The sequence below is a fragment of the Dipodomys ordii genome, unplaced genomic scaffold (assembly GCF_000151885.1).
Source record: "Dipodomys ordii isolate 6190 unplaced genomic scaffold, Dord_2.0 Scaffold119, whole genome shotgun sequence".
Taxonomy (NCBI): domain Eukaryota; kingdom Metazoa; phylum Chordata; class Mammalia; order Rodentia; family Heteromyidae; genus Dipodomys; species Dipodomys ordii.
In genome coordinates this window covers 5,469,608-5,484,662 of record NW_012267335.1, presented here as the reverse complement: position 1 = coordinate 5,484,662, position 15,055 = coordinate 5,469,608, and the positions used below count along the sequence as shown (strand labels likewise).

General features: G+C 39.7%; 1 protein-coding gene across 1 annotated transcript in view; it reads left to right on the top strand.

The window, feature by feature from the left end:
- Naa15 (N(alpha)-acetyltransferase 15, NatA auxiliary subunit) overlaps positions 1–15,055 on the top strand; it is a 56,278-nt gene that overhangs the window by 13,532 nt on the left and 27,691 nt on the right. Inside the window, exons 2-9 of the mRNA XM_013029507.1 lie at positions 1,299–1,403; positions 2,743–2,900; positions 4,461–4,595; positions 6,504–6,657; positions 7,657–7,776; positions 8,936–9,031; positions 10,691–10,797; positions 12,882–12,954. Coding sequence (XP_012884961.1) covers positions 1,299–1,403; positions 2,743–2,900; positions 4,461–4,595; positions 6,504–6,657; positions 7,657–7,776; positions 8,936–9,031; positions 10,691–10,797; positions 12,882–12,954 — 948 coding nt within the window. The remainder of the gene's footprint in view (positions 1–1,298; positions 1,404–2,742; positions 2,901–4,460; positions 4,596–6,503; positions 6,658–7,656; positions 7,777–8,935; positions 9,032–10,690; positions 10,798–12,881; positions 12,955–15,055) is intronic.

The window sequence follows — 15,055 nt, the reverse complement described above, 5'->3', positions numbered from 1 at the left end:
TGTATATGGTATTCGGGAATTGACCCCATAGCTTCATGATGCTAGGCAAACATTGTACCACTAAGCCACATTCCTAGCCTCAAGATAGAAATTTTTGCTGTTTTTAGTTTGGTTTGTTTCTGTTGTATGTGAGTATATGTAGGGGGAGTGGGGGATGGGTGGAATTGGAGTTTGAACTTCACACTTTGTGCCTGCCAGGCAAGCACTCGACCTGAGCCATGCCCCCATCTCTTTTATTAGCTATATTTCAGGTTGGGTCTTGTACTTTTTTTTTGCCTATATTAGCCTCAGGCCATGATATACCTTCAAGTACCACCATACCTGGCTGGTTTGCTAAGTTAAGCATCTCTAAACTTCTTGTTTGAGCTGTTTGCTCTCTCTCTCTCTCTCTCTCTCTCTCTCTCTCCCTCCCTCCCTCCCCTCCCTCTCTCTCCCCCCCTCTCCCTCTCCCTCTCCCTCTCCCTCTTTGTATAGGTATTTAGTTTGAACTCAGGGTCTATACCTTAGATTTTTTTGTATTCAAGGCTGGTACTTAACCACTTGAGCTACAGCTGCACTCCACAGCTTTTGCTCCACTTTTTGACAGTTAATGGGAAATAAGAGTCTCGTGCACTTGCCTGTCTAAGGCTGGCTTTGAACAGCAGTCCTCAAATCTCAGTCTCTTGAGTAGCTAGGATTACAGGCATCACCACCTGGCTTCTTTTCATATTTTCATGGAATTTCTCTTAAGAATAGTAATAGCCAGATGCGGTTGGCTCATTCCTGTAATCTTAGCTACTCAGGAAGCTGAGATCTGAGGATCACAGTTCAAAGATAGCCCAGGCAGGAAAGTCCGTGAGACTCTTTACCTCCAATAGACCACCAGAAAACCAGAAGTGGCGCTGTAGCTCAAGTAGTAGAGCACTCACCTTGAGCTGAAGAGCTGAGGGACAGCACCCAGGCCCAGAGTTCAAGCCCCGTGACTGGCGCCCCCCCAAAAAAAAAAAGAATAGCAATAGTTACTGTATGTTAGTAGATGAATTATTAACTTATCTTTCTAGACATAGGAGCTTTTTGTGTTTTTATCTAAAAAGTGTAGGTGAGCCTCTTAAGAAAAAATCTAGAAATTTCTGTTTTTGTCGGGTTTGAAAAACATTTTAGTTCCATATAAACCTTTAAAATATCAATAATCTTGAAAATATTAGTTCTAAACATAGTATAGTCTTTGGTTTTGAAAGTATTACTGTCTGTTGCTAACTTTTTATTTTTAATGTTTAATTTCTTTTATCTTTCTCTTTCCCATTTGTTATTAAAAATAGAAACTCTGGCTATGAAAGGATTAACTTTGAACTGTTTGGGGAAAAAGGAAGAAGCTTATGAACTGGTTCGTAGAGGTTTGAGAAATGACTTGAAGAGTCATGTGTGTATCCTTTTTGAAATAAATTTAAGAATTGAGTTGGGGTGCTTGAATTAAGGCCATAATTTCAGAACTGTAAGTTTATATGCTTCTTACTGTGCAATTCCAGAGGAAATTACTTATTTTTAAATGAGTACTACAAGCTGCCTTCATGTTTTAATGATGTTTCTATCTCTCAGAAAAATGGGACTTGCCTTTTAAATTATCCATGATAGCTTTTCCCAGCCTTAATGAGAGGGGCTTTGCTTTGGCCTAAGTGTTCCTGCACACTTAACTTCATGTGCTAAATCCTAATCACCAGGGATGGTGTTGATACTTGATGTTATTAAGGAGGGAGAGAGGAAAGAGGCCTTCATAAATGGAATTAAGGAAATTTGCCCCTTTGGTCATTTGAGGAGGTAGCTAGTGTGTCAGCTTTAAAGCAGAGACAAGCCTTGGCCATTATGGAATTTTTTTTTGTTGTTGTTGGTCTTGGGGCTTGAACTCGGCGTGGGTGCTGTCCTTGGGCTCTTCAGTTCAAGGCAAGTGCTCTACTGCTTGAGCCACAGGGCCACTTCTGGTTTTCTAGTGGTTTATTGGAGATAAGAGTCTCACGGACTTTCCTGCCTGGTCTGGCTTGGAACAGCGAGCCCCAGATCTCAGCCTCCTGAGTAGCTAGGATTACAGGCGTGAGCCACTGGCACCCGGCTCCTTTACTGAATTTTATTGTGCTTTAAAGTTTGGTTCTCTACCACTTGAGCCACTTTTACTTATTTTTTATTTTTTGGTAGTTATTTGGAGTCTCACAGACTTCCCTGCCCTGGCTGGATTCAGACCACTCAGATCTCATCCTACTGAGTAGCTAGGATTATAGGTGTGAGCCACCAGCACCCAGCTTTGAATGTTTTGACATTATGTATAATAATAATGTGTAATTGACTTTTTGAAACTTTATTGTACTAAGTGCTGTCCTAAAGATGGTATTGTATTTTTCTTTTTCCTTTCAGTAATAAAGATAACTCCTTAGACTTACTTCACATTTATTTTATATCAGCCAGTGTGCATTTCATGTATTGTATCCTATTTAGTAATTACTACTTTGCTTTCATGTATGGGTCTTCTAACATAAATGAGGAATCAATGAGACTAACTTAAGAGATCTTGCAGAGTTAATAAAGCAGACTTCGGCATCCTTTTCTCTGGCTCTAAAAGCTATGCTCTTTCCTGTTTTGTTCCCTTTTATCTTTGTATCTCCGACCTCTTTTAAGTTCATAATTTTGGAAATTGCTATAGTTTTTCAAGGTTCCAGGAAAATGATGTAGAATAATACTTGTCTTGTAGGTTGTACCCTTAACTGAATTCTTCAGGTTGGCATGTTTATGGCCTTCTTCAGAGGTCAGACAAGAAGTATGACGAAGCCATTAAGTGTTACAGAAATGCACTAAAGTGGGATAAGGACAACCTTCAGATCTTAAGGGACCTCTCCCTGCTGCAGATTCAGATGAGGGACCTTGAGGGGTACAGAGTGAGTGATTCGAGAAAACTTATTTTAAGCTGAAGATTTTGTTTAGAGCTTCGATTACTTCATTCATTTTCCATATCATTTTTCAGTTTTGGGGTTTTTTTTTTTTTTTGTTAGTCATGGGGCTTGAACTTTGGGCGCTGTCCCTCAGCTCTTCAGCTCAAGGCAAGCGCTCTACCACTTAAGCCACAGCACCACTTCCGGTTTTCTGATGGTTAATTGGAGATAAGAATCTCATGGACTTTCTTGCCCAGCCTGACTGTGAACCATGATCCTCAGATCTCAACCTCCTGAGTAGTTGGATTACAGGCGTAAGCCCCTGGCACCCGGTCTTCCATATCATTTTTAAAACTTTTCATAGTAGTGAATAATCTATTTCCGCTATATTCAGCCTTTTGGAGTTCTTCATTAGCCCATTCTACTTTTAAACAATAATTTTATTGGAAAGTCCCCACACCTACTACCTTAAAGTATATATATTTTGGTGAGGCAAATTTGAATGACTATAAGGTTATTTTACCATGTTAAAAAGTAGACTGTGATGCCTTTAGCAGGGTCTATTTTCATTATTGATGTTGTATTTTATGTTGGAACTGCTGAGGTTTTTTTTTTAGAGTCCTGGGACTTGAACTTAGGGCCCAGGCACTGTCCCTGAGCCCCTTTACGCTCATGCTAGTGCTCTACCACTTGAACCACAGCTCTTATTTCCAGCTTTTTCTGAGTAGCTTATTGGGGATGAGTCTCACAGACATCGCTACCTGGGCTCGCTTCAAACCACTATCCTCAGATCTCAGCCTCCTGAGTAGCTAGGATTACAGTCATGAGCCATGGCGCCCAGCTTCAACTGATGAATTTTATTTGTTTTGTTTTGTTTTGTTTTTTTGGGTCCGGTCATGGGGCCTGAACTCTGGGCCTGGGCGCTGTCCCTCAGCTCTTCAGCTCATGGCTAGCACTCTACCACTTGAGCCATAGCGCCACTTTCGGCTTTTTTCTTTTTGCTTAATGTGGTGCTGAGGCATTGAACCCAGGGCCTCAGGCATGCAAGGCAAGCGCTCTGCCACTGAGCCATCTTCCCAGCCCCCAACTGATGAATTTTAAAGCTTCAATATTAACTCTCAAATCAGTCTTGGATTTATTTAGTCCCTCTTTACTATTATTCCTTCCCCACCACCACCCCACCTTCCATGGGTAGCCTGTTGGAATTGTTTTTCCTGTATATCTTATTAATTAGGTGTTATATTTTCTAAAGAACTTCGGAATATTTTTTCCTTTGTACTGTCTTCATCATCCAGTCTCTTTTTGGAGTAGAAAGATGAAGAAATGAAGGATACTACCTGGTATTGAGTTAAAATTTCAACATTAGTTTATAAGGCTTCATTGTAATTCTTGAATAAAAGTATTCTTTTGCCTTTGTCCAGCTACATGGTATGGGTTAAACCTTTCTATCATTGTTATCAGCATTGGGTTGCAAAATACATAGTACTGTGGAATGAGTGGATCTGATGTTCCAAAGGAGGATTGCTTTGACTGGAATCTAAGAGAATGTGTTTTTTCTCTTTAAAGGAAACGAGATATCAGTTACTACAGCTTCGACCTGCACAGAGAGCATCATGGATTGGTTATGCTATTGCCTACCATTTATTAGAAGATTATGAAATGGCAGCAAAGATTTTAGAAGAATTTAGGAAAACACAACAGGTAATATCAAGAAGAGCGTTTACTAAATAGATTCTGTATGTGATTCAGAAAAGTATACATAGTCTGACTAACCTTTTATTTAGGAACAACTTCAAACCTGCAAAAATGTGTGAGAGTAGTACAAAGGAACTCAATGTAGGAATTCACTTACATTAACTAGTGATAAATGTTTGATATATTTGCTTTAAAATCCCTGACCTATATTTCTATTTAAATTTTCTTTGTTAGAAGAGTGAATTTAACTCATTGGCAAAGTGCTTTCCTTGATACATGACATTCTATATTTGATCCTCAACACATGCAAATATATTAATAATAAATAATAGTGGTTAATAACTATATAGGTATTACTATACAGACTGTCAAAGTTAGTTAATATATAGAAGCTATAAAATCCATATTGAAACTTTACTAATTGTGCTACTTAAATATCTTTTAATAGCTTTTTCCCCATTGCAGTTTCCAGTTGGGAATCTGATTGCATATAGTTAGCTCTATTTTTCTCTTTCCCTGTCCCTGTTCCTTTGCCTTTGCCTTTTTCTTTTCTTGGTTGCTGTTCCTGAGCTCTTTTGCCCAAGATTAGTGCTCTACCACTTTTGAGCCACAATTCCTTTTCTGGTTTTATGGTAGTTAGTTGGAGATGAAGAGCCTCACAGATTTGTGTGCTGGTACTCAGACCTGTACTCCTGGCTACTCAAGAGGCTGAGATCTGATGGTTGTCGTTCAAAGCTTATCCAGGCAGCAAAGTCCCTGAGACTATTATCTCCAATTAACCATCAGAAAAATGGAAGTAGTGTTTTGTTCAAAGTGGTAGAGCACTAGGCTTCAGCATAAAACCTCAGGGACAGTGCCCAGGCCCTGAGTTCAAGCCCCATAACTGACAAAGTAAGTCTCATTGTCAAGGCTGTCTTCCAACTGTGAACCTCAGATTTCAGCCTCCTGAGTGGCAAGGATTATAGATGTGAGCCACCAGTGCCCAGTGCATTATTTCTTTTTCTTTCTTGTGTGTGTGTGTGTGTGTGTAAATCACATTTTTTTTTACCCATTCATCATTGGATGTGTACCTAGACTGCATCCATGGTTTAGCTATTCTATGAACCAATAATTTTAGTATTCGTTGGTTCCCCCTCCCCCCCCAATCGTTTCTGTAGTGGCTGTAATATGGGAGTTCTCTGACTCTGTTTTCCTTACAGATTTTTTTTTTCCTTTGTAAGTCGTGGGGCTTGAACTTAGGGTCTGGATGCAGTCCCTGAGCTCTTTTTGCTTCAGGCTAATGTACTACTTTGAGCCACAGTGCCACTTCCAGTTTTTGGGTGGTTAATTGGGGATAAAGAGACTCATAGACTTTCCTGCCAATACTTTGAGCCACAGTGCCACTTCCAGTTTTTGGGTGGTTAATTAGGGATAGAGTCTCATAGACTTTCCTGCCAAGGCTAGCTTTGAACTGTGGTCCTCAGATCTCAGCCTGAGTAGGGTTTCTGGTCTTAGCCACCAGTGAATGTGCTTACTTTTTCTTCTTCCAGCTTTTTGGTGGTTGATTGGAGATAAAAATCACAGACTTTTCTGCTTGGGCTGGCTTTGAACCATGATCCTTAGATTTCAGCCTCCTAAGGAGCTAAGATTACAGGGGTGAGCCACTGCGTGCCCAGCCCTCCTTGATTCCTTAGTTTGCATCAGCTGTGAAGAGCTTTTCCTTGTTTCCTTTTATTGATTTTTCTTTAAAGATTTATGGGTTTTTACTCAACTAATATTAGAAGATAATAATTAAAGAGTTACATAGACAGGTATTTAAGAATTTCTAAAAGTTTTTTCAATTTGATATCCTTGTACTTTATATTTTAGTGTATAAATTAATTTCTAATAGGAAAGCAAATTCTTATTGTTAGTATTCCTTATATCCTTACACAGACATCCCCCGATAAAGTGGATTATGAATATAGTGAACTCCTTTTATATCAGAATCAAGTTCTTCGAGAAGCAGGTCTCTATAGAGAAGCCTTGGAACATCTTTGTACCTATGAAAAACAAATTTGTGATAAACTTGCTGTAGAAGAAACCAAAGGTATTTTAAAGAATATCACTTATTCTAATATTTAATTATAGCGAAGACAAGACTGAAAGATAATTTAGTTGCTACTGAATATCTTTAGCCTTTTTTTTTCTTTTGGTTGCTCATGGGGTTTGAACTCTGAGCCTGGGTGCTGTCCCTCAGCTCTTTAGCTCAAGGTGAGTGCTCTACCTCTTGAGCCCCAGTGCCACTTCCGGTTTTCTGGAGGTAAGAGTCTCAAGGACTTTCCTGCCCAGACTGGCTTTAAACCATGATCCTCAGATCTCAGCCACCTGAGTAGCTAGGAATACAGGTGTGAGCCACCAATGCCAGACTATCTTTAGCCTATTATGGTAGAAAATTGTTGATTCACTTAAAAATATTTTTTTTGGGGGGGTAGTTTATTGGAGTGAAAGAGTTTCATGGACTTTTCTGCCTGGGGTGTCTATGAACTATAATGTTCAGAGTTCAGGCTCCTGTGTAACTAGGGTTACAGGCATGACCACTAGTGCCTGTCCTTACACTGTGTAATTTGTGAAGTGAGAAATGCTTACCTTCACAATGGGTATAAGAGATGAGAACTGCAAACACAATTCCCTACAGTGATTTAGTAAAGCATCTTTTTTTAATTGTTGAGTTGAACTTGTGAAGAATTGAACTTGTGAAGACGACGTTTCTTATCTAGCCTCTTTTTTTCTTGAAGCGTACTGGTCCTTGGGCTTGAAACTCAGGACCTGGGGCTGTCCCTGAGTTTTTTGCTCAAAGCTAACTCTACCACTTGAGCCACAGCTCCCCTTGTGGACATGATATTTCTAAACAACAAGACAATAAAGTCAATATGATAAACAATCGTTTTCAGTGGAGTTGGGAATTCAGCAGGATATCAGCCCCATCTACTTCCCTACATTGATTCAAAATGAGGTTTTAAGAGAAACATTTAGGAAAAGTTAAAAAGTTAAAACTTGCAAGGTTTTTCCATGGTCATTTTGGTTGATGTTTCTGTTTGTTAATCAGGGGAGCTTCTCTTGCAATTATGCCGTTTGGAAGATGCTGCTGATGTTTATAGAGGATTGCAAGAGAGAAATCCTGAAAACTGGGCCTATTACAAAGGCTTAGAAAAAGCACTCAAGCCAGGTAGAGTTGGTTAAAGTTAAGCTTTGGTAAACTCTTTTGTTAATGCTTGTTAACTCAATAAAACACAGCAATAAAAACAGTAGGTAACCATTGGTTCAGACCCTGAATATAAAAGTATATTGCTTGTGTTTCATGTTGCAGATTGAGCATGTTTTGAAATCTCTTTTTTTACAAGTTGATAGAAATGATATAGAACAGAATTGCAGAAATAACTCCAGGAAAAAAATTAAAAATTCATAGTAGCATTCAAAATATGTGTTGGGAATTCAGTGTGCTATTTCCAATAATGATTGAGATGTATCTTACTGACAGAAAAAGAGTGGACTCCTGTAGTCATGAGTATAGCCAGCCTGGAAGAGTAAATTTTGAAAAGAGTAAATTTTTACCACTGAAATTCAAAGGCTGTCTGTGTGCCCTTTGCTCATTACTGTCTCCTACGAGTAGGTATACACTGTGGAGACAGATCCAGAAACAAATAGGAAGTATCTTTTCTTGCCCACTGATGTGGTATGGCACACTTGTTTTCTTCAAGGGTGGTAGTAAGCCTTTTAAATTCCATTGGTACACACAAGAGAAGCCTTGCTGGAGATTACTTTGAAAAAAAAAAAGATTGATGTTTTCATAGGATTTAGTGTCTATCTGTGCTAGTAATGTGGTGGTGGAAGTGATAGAGGAATAAGATAAATGGGGAATTATAACCATGAAACAAATAGCTAGGAGAGAGTTCTAAGGAGGAATCTGGGCAATGTAAGGCCTACTTACTGAAATAAAATCTTACTAGACTGAAAGTGAGAGAGATCACAATAGAGGACAGGGAAAATGAGTGAAGGGAAGATTAAACTGGAGACAGATTTTAGCACTTGCGCTTGAGAGTAAAAGAAACAATATATGAAGAAATGGAAGGTAGATACAGAAGTTCCAGGTCTATTCTGCTATTCCAAGTAATGCATAGTAACTGAGACTTACTCAGAAGTTTGCAGTTTGAAAGCTTGCCTAAATCAGAATAGGATAAAATAAATTATGTATTTTATATGATTATATGTATTTAAGATAGGAAAACATGGAAATTAATTTTATTAATAGAATTGTGATTTTAAAAAATTATTTTGAGAAACTTGTGATGTGCTAGTGAAATACAACTATTTTTCTTTGTCTGCAGCTAATATGTTAGAACGGCTAAAAATATATGAGGAGGCCTGGACTAAATATCCTAGGGGATTGGTGCCAAGAAGGCTGCCATTAAACTTTTTATCAGGTAAGTGAGAACACTTTGAAAGAAGGAAAATGCTGTTACAATTTAAAGTTACTTGGGGCTTGAACTCAGGCCCTGGGCACTGTGCCTGAGCTCTTTTGCCCAAGGCTAACACTCTACCCTTTTATTTTTTTGTTGGTTATGCTGCTTTAACTCTGGGCCTGGAATTGAACCCAGGGTCTTGTGTGTGCAAGGCAAGCACTACCACTAAGCCACCTTCCCAGCCCCTACTCTGTTTTTGAGCCACAGCGCCACTTCAGGTTTTCTGGTAGCTAATGGAAGAGCAGAGTCTCATGGACTTTCCTGTCTGGGCTGGCTTTGAACCTTGATACTCAGATCTCAGCCTCATGACATGAGCCACCAGTGCCTGGTGGTACCGGAGTTTGAACTAGGGCCTCATGCTTGGTAAGTAAATACCACTTGGGCCATATCTCCAGCCCCCTTTTTAATAGTTTTGTTTTTGTTTTGGTCAGTCGTGGGGCCTGAACTCTTGGTCTTGGCACTGTCCCTCAGCTCTTCAGCTCAAGGCTAGTGCTCTACCACTTGAGCCACAGCACCACTTTCTGCTTTCTCTGCTTATGTGTTGCCGAGGAATGGAACCCAGGGCCTCATGCATTCAAGGCAAGCACTCTACCACTGAGCTACCTTCCCAGCCCTTTTTTTTTTTTGGTCAGTCATGGGGCTTGAACTCTGGGTCTGGGTGCTGTCCCTGCACTCTTTAGCCCAAGGCAAGTCCTCTATCACTTTAGCTACAGCATCACTTCCAGTTTTCTGGTGGTTATTTGGAGATAAGAGTCTCATGGACTTTCCTGCCCAGGCTGGTTTTGAACTGCCCTCCTCAGATCTCAGTAGCTAGGATTACAGGAGTGAGTCATTGGTGCCAGCTTGTTTTTTTTTTTTTTTTTTTTAATATACTGGTCCTGGGGCTTGAATTTCTGGCCTGGGCCCTGTCCTTGAAGTTCTTTTGCTCCAGCATAGCATTATACCACATAAGCAATAGCTACTTCCAGTTTTCTGTGGTTAATTGGAGGCAAGAGTCTCGTGGACTTCCCTGCACGGGCTGGCTTTGAACCTGGATACTCAGCTCTCAGCCTCTGATAAGCTAGGATTACAGGTGTGAGTCACCAATACCTGGTTTCACATTGATACTTTTTAAAGAGTGGTCTTCTTTTTGCCTAGACCAATCAGAACTTTGTTCCTCTAGTGTATACTTCTTGATGTCACTGGGGATCACAGGTGTGTGCCTTTGTACCCAGCCATTGTTGTTCTTTCATAGATAGAATGATAAGCATGGGCCACCACACCTAACTGTTGGTTTGATTCTAGCCTTGAACTGCCAGTCTCCACCTCCCAAGTGCTAGACTTGAACCACTGCCCTCCCTAGGCTAAGGTTTCCTTTCTTGTGGGGCTGGGGAAGGCTGATCTTGGGACTTGAACTCAGGGACTGGGCACTGTATTTTTGTGCTTCAGGCTAGCCTTCAACTTCAGTTTTTTTGGTAGCTCATTGGATTTAAGAGTTTTACAGGCTTTCGTGCTTGGGCTGACTTCAAACCTCAATCCACTTTTCCTTGATTTTTAAAAAATGTGCATTGCATATTGAAGTCTCATGATATGCATCATTGTATGGATAAATGTAAACCAACAGATTTTTTTCTCTCCAAGGTGAGAAGTTTAAGGAATGTTTGGATAAGTTTCTGAGGATGAATTTTAGCAAGGGTTGTCCACCAGTCTTCAATACCTTGAGATCACTATACAAAGACAAAGAAAAGGTAAAAATCAAAACATAATGTTTTCTTTCCTTTTCTATTATTCCATTGCTCAGTATGTTTAGTTTTTTATTATCTGTGTCCAGTAGTATATGTTTTGTAAATCTGATACTGTTTTCCTAGAAAGCAGTTTAATGCCTCTATGTATACCTCTTTCTTCCTTTTCACCATTTCTTTTCTTTCTGCCCTCGATAATTTACTGTTACTATTCTTTCCTTGGTTTCAGCTCTATGCTGTAATGAATCAGTGTAGTTAATGAAGTTTTCCGCTGATCCTGTCCCATGTCCAGTTCCCTAACAGGACTGGTTTTTTTTTTTTTTTTTTGGTGTTGTTTTTGTTTTTGCTTTTTTCCAGTTGTGGGGCCTGAACTCTGGGCCTGGACGCTGTCCCTCAGCTTTTTGGCTCAAGGCTAGTGCTCTACCACTTGAGCCACAGCACCACTTCTGGGTTTTTCTGCTTATGTGTTGCTGAGGAATCGAACCCAGGGCCTCATGCATGCAAGGCAAGCACTCTACCACTGAGCCACCTTCCCAACCACTGTTAATTACTTTTTATTACTTTTTTTTTAAAAAAAGTGGACCAGATATATATTCTCCCACACTTCAGATACCCTACTCTTTAATGATTAAGTTTTATTAATTCTCTTGATTGTGAAATTGAGAATTGACTTACCATGTACTTACAGAAAATGCCCTTTCACAAAGCATTTTTTTAGATTCTTGATTCTTAAAGAACAAATGATTAATTGCGGTTGTTATTTATATAGTTTGTGGTGGAAATGAATTAAGATATAAATCATCTACAACACTGATTCTGTCTTACCCCTTACTAAGTTTTGGTTCTGCTGATGCATTCTTTTGTTTAAAAAATTAAAATAATTATTATAAAGGTGATGCGCAAAACGGTTACAATTACGTAAGTCAGGCAAAGTACATTTCCCTTGTCCTCTCCCAGGTTTTCACTCCCATCCCCACCCACAAGTTGTATAGTTCATTTTCAACTTAGTGTCTAGTGAGCACCACTGCTGATTTGTTTACCCATTGTCCCTTCATTTCTGTGCTCCACACCCTTACCATCTTAAGGACAGATAAACAAGATAAAAAGAAAGGAAAAACAGCAATGAAAAATAAACTTTGTTTCCATTTTCTGGAGTTCATTTCCATGAATATTGGTTTATGTGATCACATGTACATAAGCACTGCACCTTTTTTTTCCTTTCCTAAGAATATCCTCCTTTGGTCTCAGTGTGTGTTAATTACTAAAATCGTATATAATGTATCATGACCCACTGTAATTTAGATCTAACTTGCACATGAGACACAAAATGTGCCATTTGTGTCTCTGAGGTTGACTTGACTTATTTCACTTAAAACCATTTGTTCTATGTCCATCTGTTTCTCTGCGCATGCGTTATTTTCTGACAGGGAAAAGGAGTTCACTTACAAGTTTTTAGAAAGTCATATCCTACTGTATATCTTCAAAATGATTATTTAAAACTTCTTACTCAGATTAATTTTTTTTTTCTTTGGTCGTTTGTGGGGCCTGAACTCTGGGCCTGGGCACTGTCCCTCAACTCTTCAGCTCAAGGCTAGTGCTCTACCACTTGAGCCATAGCACCATTTCCAACTTTTTGTGCTTATGTGGTGCTGAGGAATCAAATCCAGGGCCTCATGCATGCAAGGCAAGCGCTCTACCACTGAGCCACCTTCCCAGCCCAGAGATTAAAATTTTATAGGAGAGCTCTTGTGACTCACACCTGTAATCCTGGCTACTCAGGAAGCTCAGATCTGAGGATCATGCTTTAAAGCCACCTGCGCCAGAAAATTTGCAAAAGAAACTTACCTCTAATTAGCCACCAAAGAGCCAGAAATGGAACTGTGGCTTAAATAGTAGAGACCAGCCTTGAGCAAAAAAAAAAAAAAAAAAAAAGCTCAGTGACAGTGCCTCCAGGCCATGAGTTCAAGCTTCAGGACTGGCACCTCAAAAAAATTATATAAGGGGGCATTTGTGTAAAAACACATTTTGCACAAAAATAGTAACCATCTATTTTTTCTCTATTAATATGTGCTTCTGTCTTTGTACTGTAGGTGGCGATCATAGAAGAATTAGTTGTAGGTTATGAAACTTCTCTGAAAAGCTGTCGTTTATTTAACCCTAATGGTAAGTGTTCATAGTTTATACCTTAAAAATATGCTGAAATTTTTTAATACATTATGAAAGGGTTAATGGGTCATTGCTAATTGTTCGATTAGCGTTGTATATATACTTTTTCCCCCAATATGATGGAAACTCACTAATTTGCATATTGTGTAATAGTTGACTGAGAGTGCAACTAGTTGGGATAAAGTATCTCAATTTTGAATGAAACTAAAAGTGAAAATACAAGCTTGACAAGCTTTGATTATACCTAGACATAGTTCATCCGAAGGCATGAAGCTTCTATTCTTACATTCTGATGAAAATCCCAAAATAGACATCATTTCATTTATGAATATTTCAGTGTGTCTGAAAGACTTAAAACATAATCATTATACAATTGTCGTACTTACATGGCTGTAAGTTCCTCTTTTTTCCTTCCTATAATTAATTATTATTATTATTTTTTTTTGTTATTCATGGAGCTTGAACTCTGGGCTTGGGGCATTGTTCCCCAGCTCTTCAGCTCAAGGCTAGGACTCTATCACTTGAGCCATAGCACCACTTCCAGTTTACTGGTGGTTAATTTGAGATAAGAGTCTCACGGACTTTCCTTCCCTGGCTGGCTTTGAACTGCGATCCTCAGATTTCAGTTTCCTGAGTAGCTAGTATTACAGGCATGAGCCACTAGTGCCTCACTGGTGCCTGGCTAGAATTTTGTTTTTTTTTGTAGAAATTTTTAATGGATAGGTCCAATTCCAAGTTTGATGAAATTTGATGTGATTTTTTTTTGGTTCATTTGATTGGTTTGATTTTTGTGTTCTAAACATAACAGGGAATAATCAAGATTACTTTGTTCTATCACTTGGCAGTTAGTGTTTCTATCTGAAAAGAGAATTTCATGTTATATATGTTTTATATATAAATCTGGATTTATATAGGAAGAACATGATAAGTACACTTTTTTTCCTCCTAAAGCCTAAAATTTAAAACATTCTTTAAAAACTGCAGGACGTTGGTGGCTCACACCTGTAATCCTAGCTACTTAGGAAGCTGAGGTTTGAGGATCCAGGTTCAAAGCCAGCCCAGGCAGCAAAGCCTATGAAAATCTTACCTCCAATAAACAGTCAAAATAAACTGGAAGTGGTGCCATGGCTCAAGTGGCAGAGCGCTTGCCTTGATTTAAAGAGCTGAGGGAGGGGCTGGGAAGTTGGCTCAGTGGTAGAGCGCTTGCCTTGCATGCCTGAGGCCCTGGGTTCGATTCCTCAGCACCACATAAGCTAAAAGAAAAAAGCCGGAAGTGGAAGTGGTAGAGCGCTAGCCTTGAGCTGAAGAGCTGAGGGACAGCGCCCAGGCCCAGAGTTCAGGCTCCATGACCAGACCCCAAAAAAAAGAATTTTTTTTGGGGGGGGCACTGATCATGGGGCTTGAACTCTGGGCCTGTGTGCACTGTCCCTCAGCTCTTTTTTTGGGGGGGGAGGGGTCTGGTCATGGAGCCTGAACTCTGGGCCTGGGCGCTGTCCCTCAGCTCTTCAGCTCAAGGCTAGCGCTCTACCACTTGAGCCACAGAGCCACTTCCGGCTTTTTTCTTTTAGCTTATGTGGTGCTGAGGAATCGAACCCAGGGCCTCATGCGTGCAAGGCAAGCGCTCTACCACTGAGCCTTCCCAGCCCCCCCCCCCCCAAAAAAAAAATTCTATAAAAGCACAAACTGTAGACGTATTCTTTAAAGATTACAAATTATATATATATAATTTTTGGTCAGTTGTGGCGCTTGAACTCAGGGGCCTGGGTGCTGTCCCTGAGCTTTTTCAGTCAAGACTAAAGTTCTCTCACTTTGAGCCACAGCACCACTTCTGGCTTTCTGGTGGTTAATTAGAGATACCCATGGCATTGAACCGATATCCTAAGATCTTAGCCTCCTGAGTGGCTAGGATTACAGGTGTGAGTCACTAGTACCTGGGTCTAATTTTTATTTAAGCTCCAGGACTGGCACAAAAAAGCAAAAAATTAGGAACTCAGAGTTAATTGTACTCAGTAATTTAAATACCAAATGGTTCCATCTTTCTGCCATGGTACAAGCTGATAGCATTTCTCTCGTACATTGTAGTACACTGCCTCAGAAG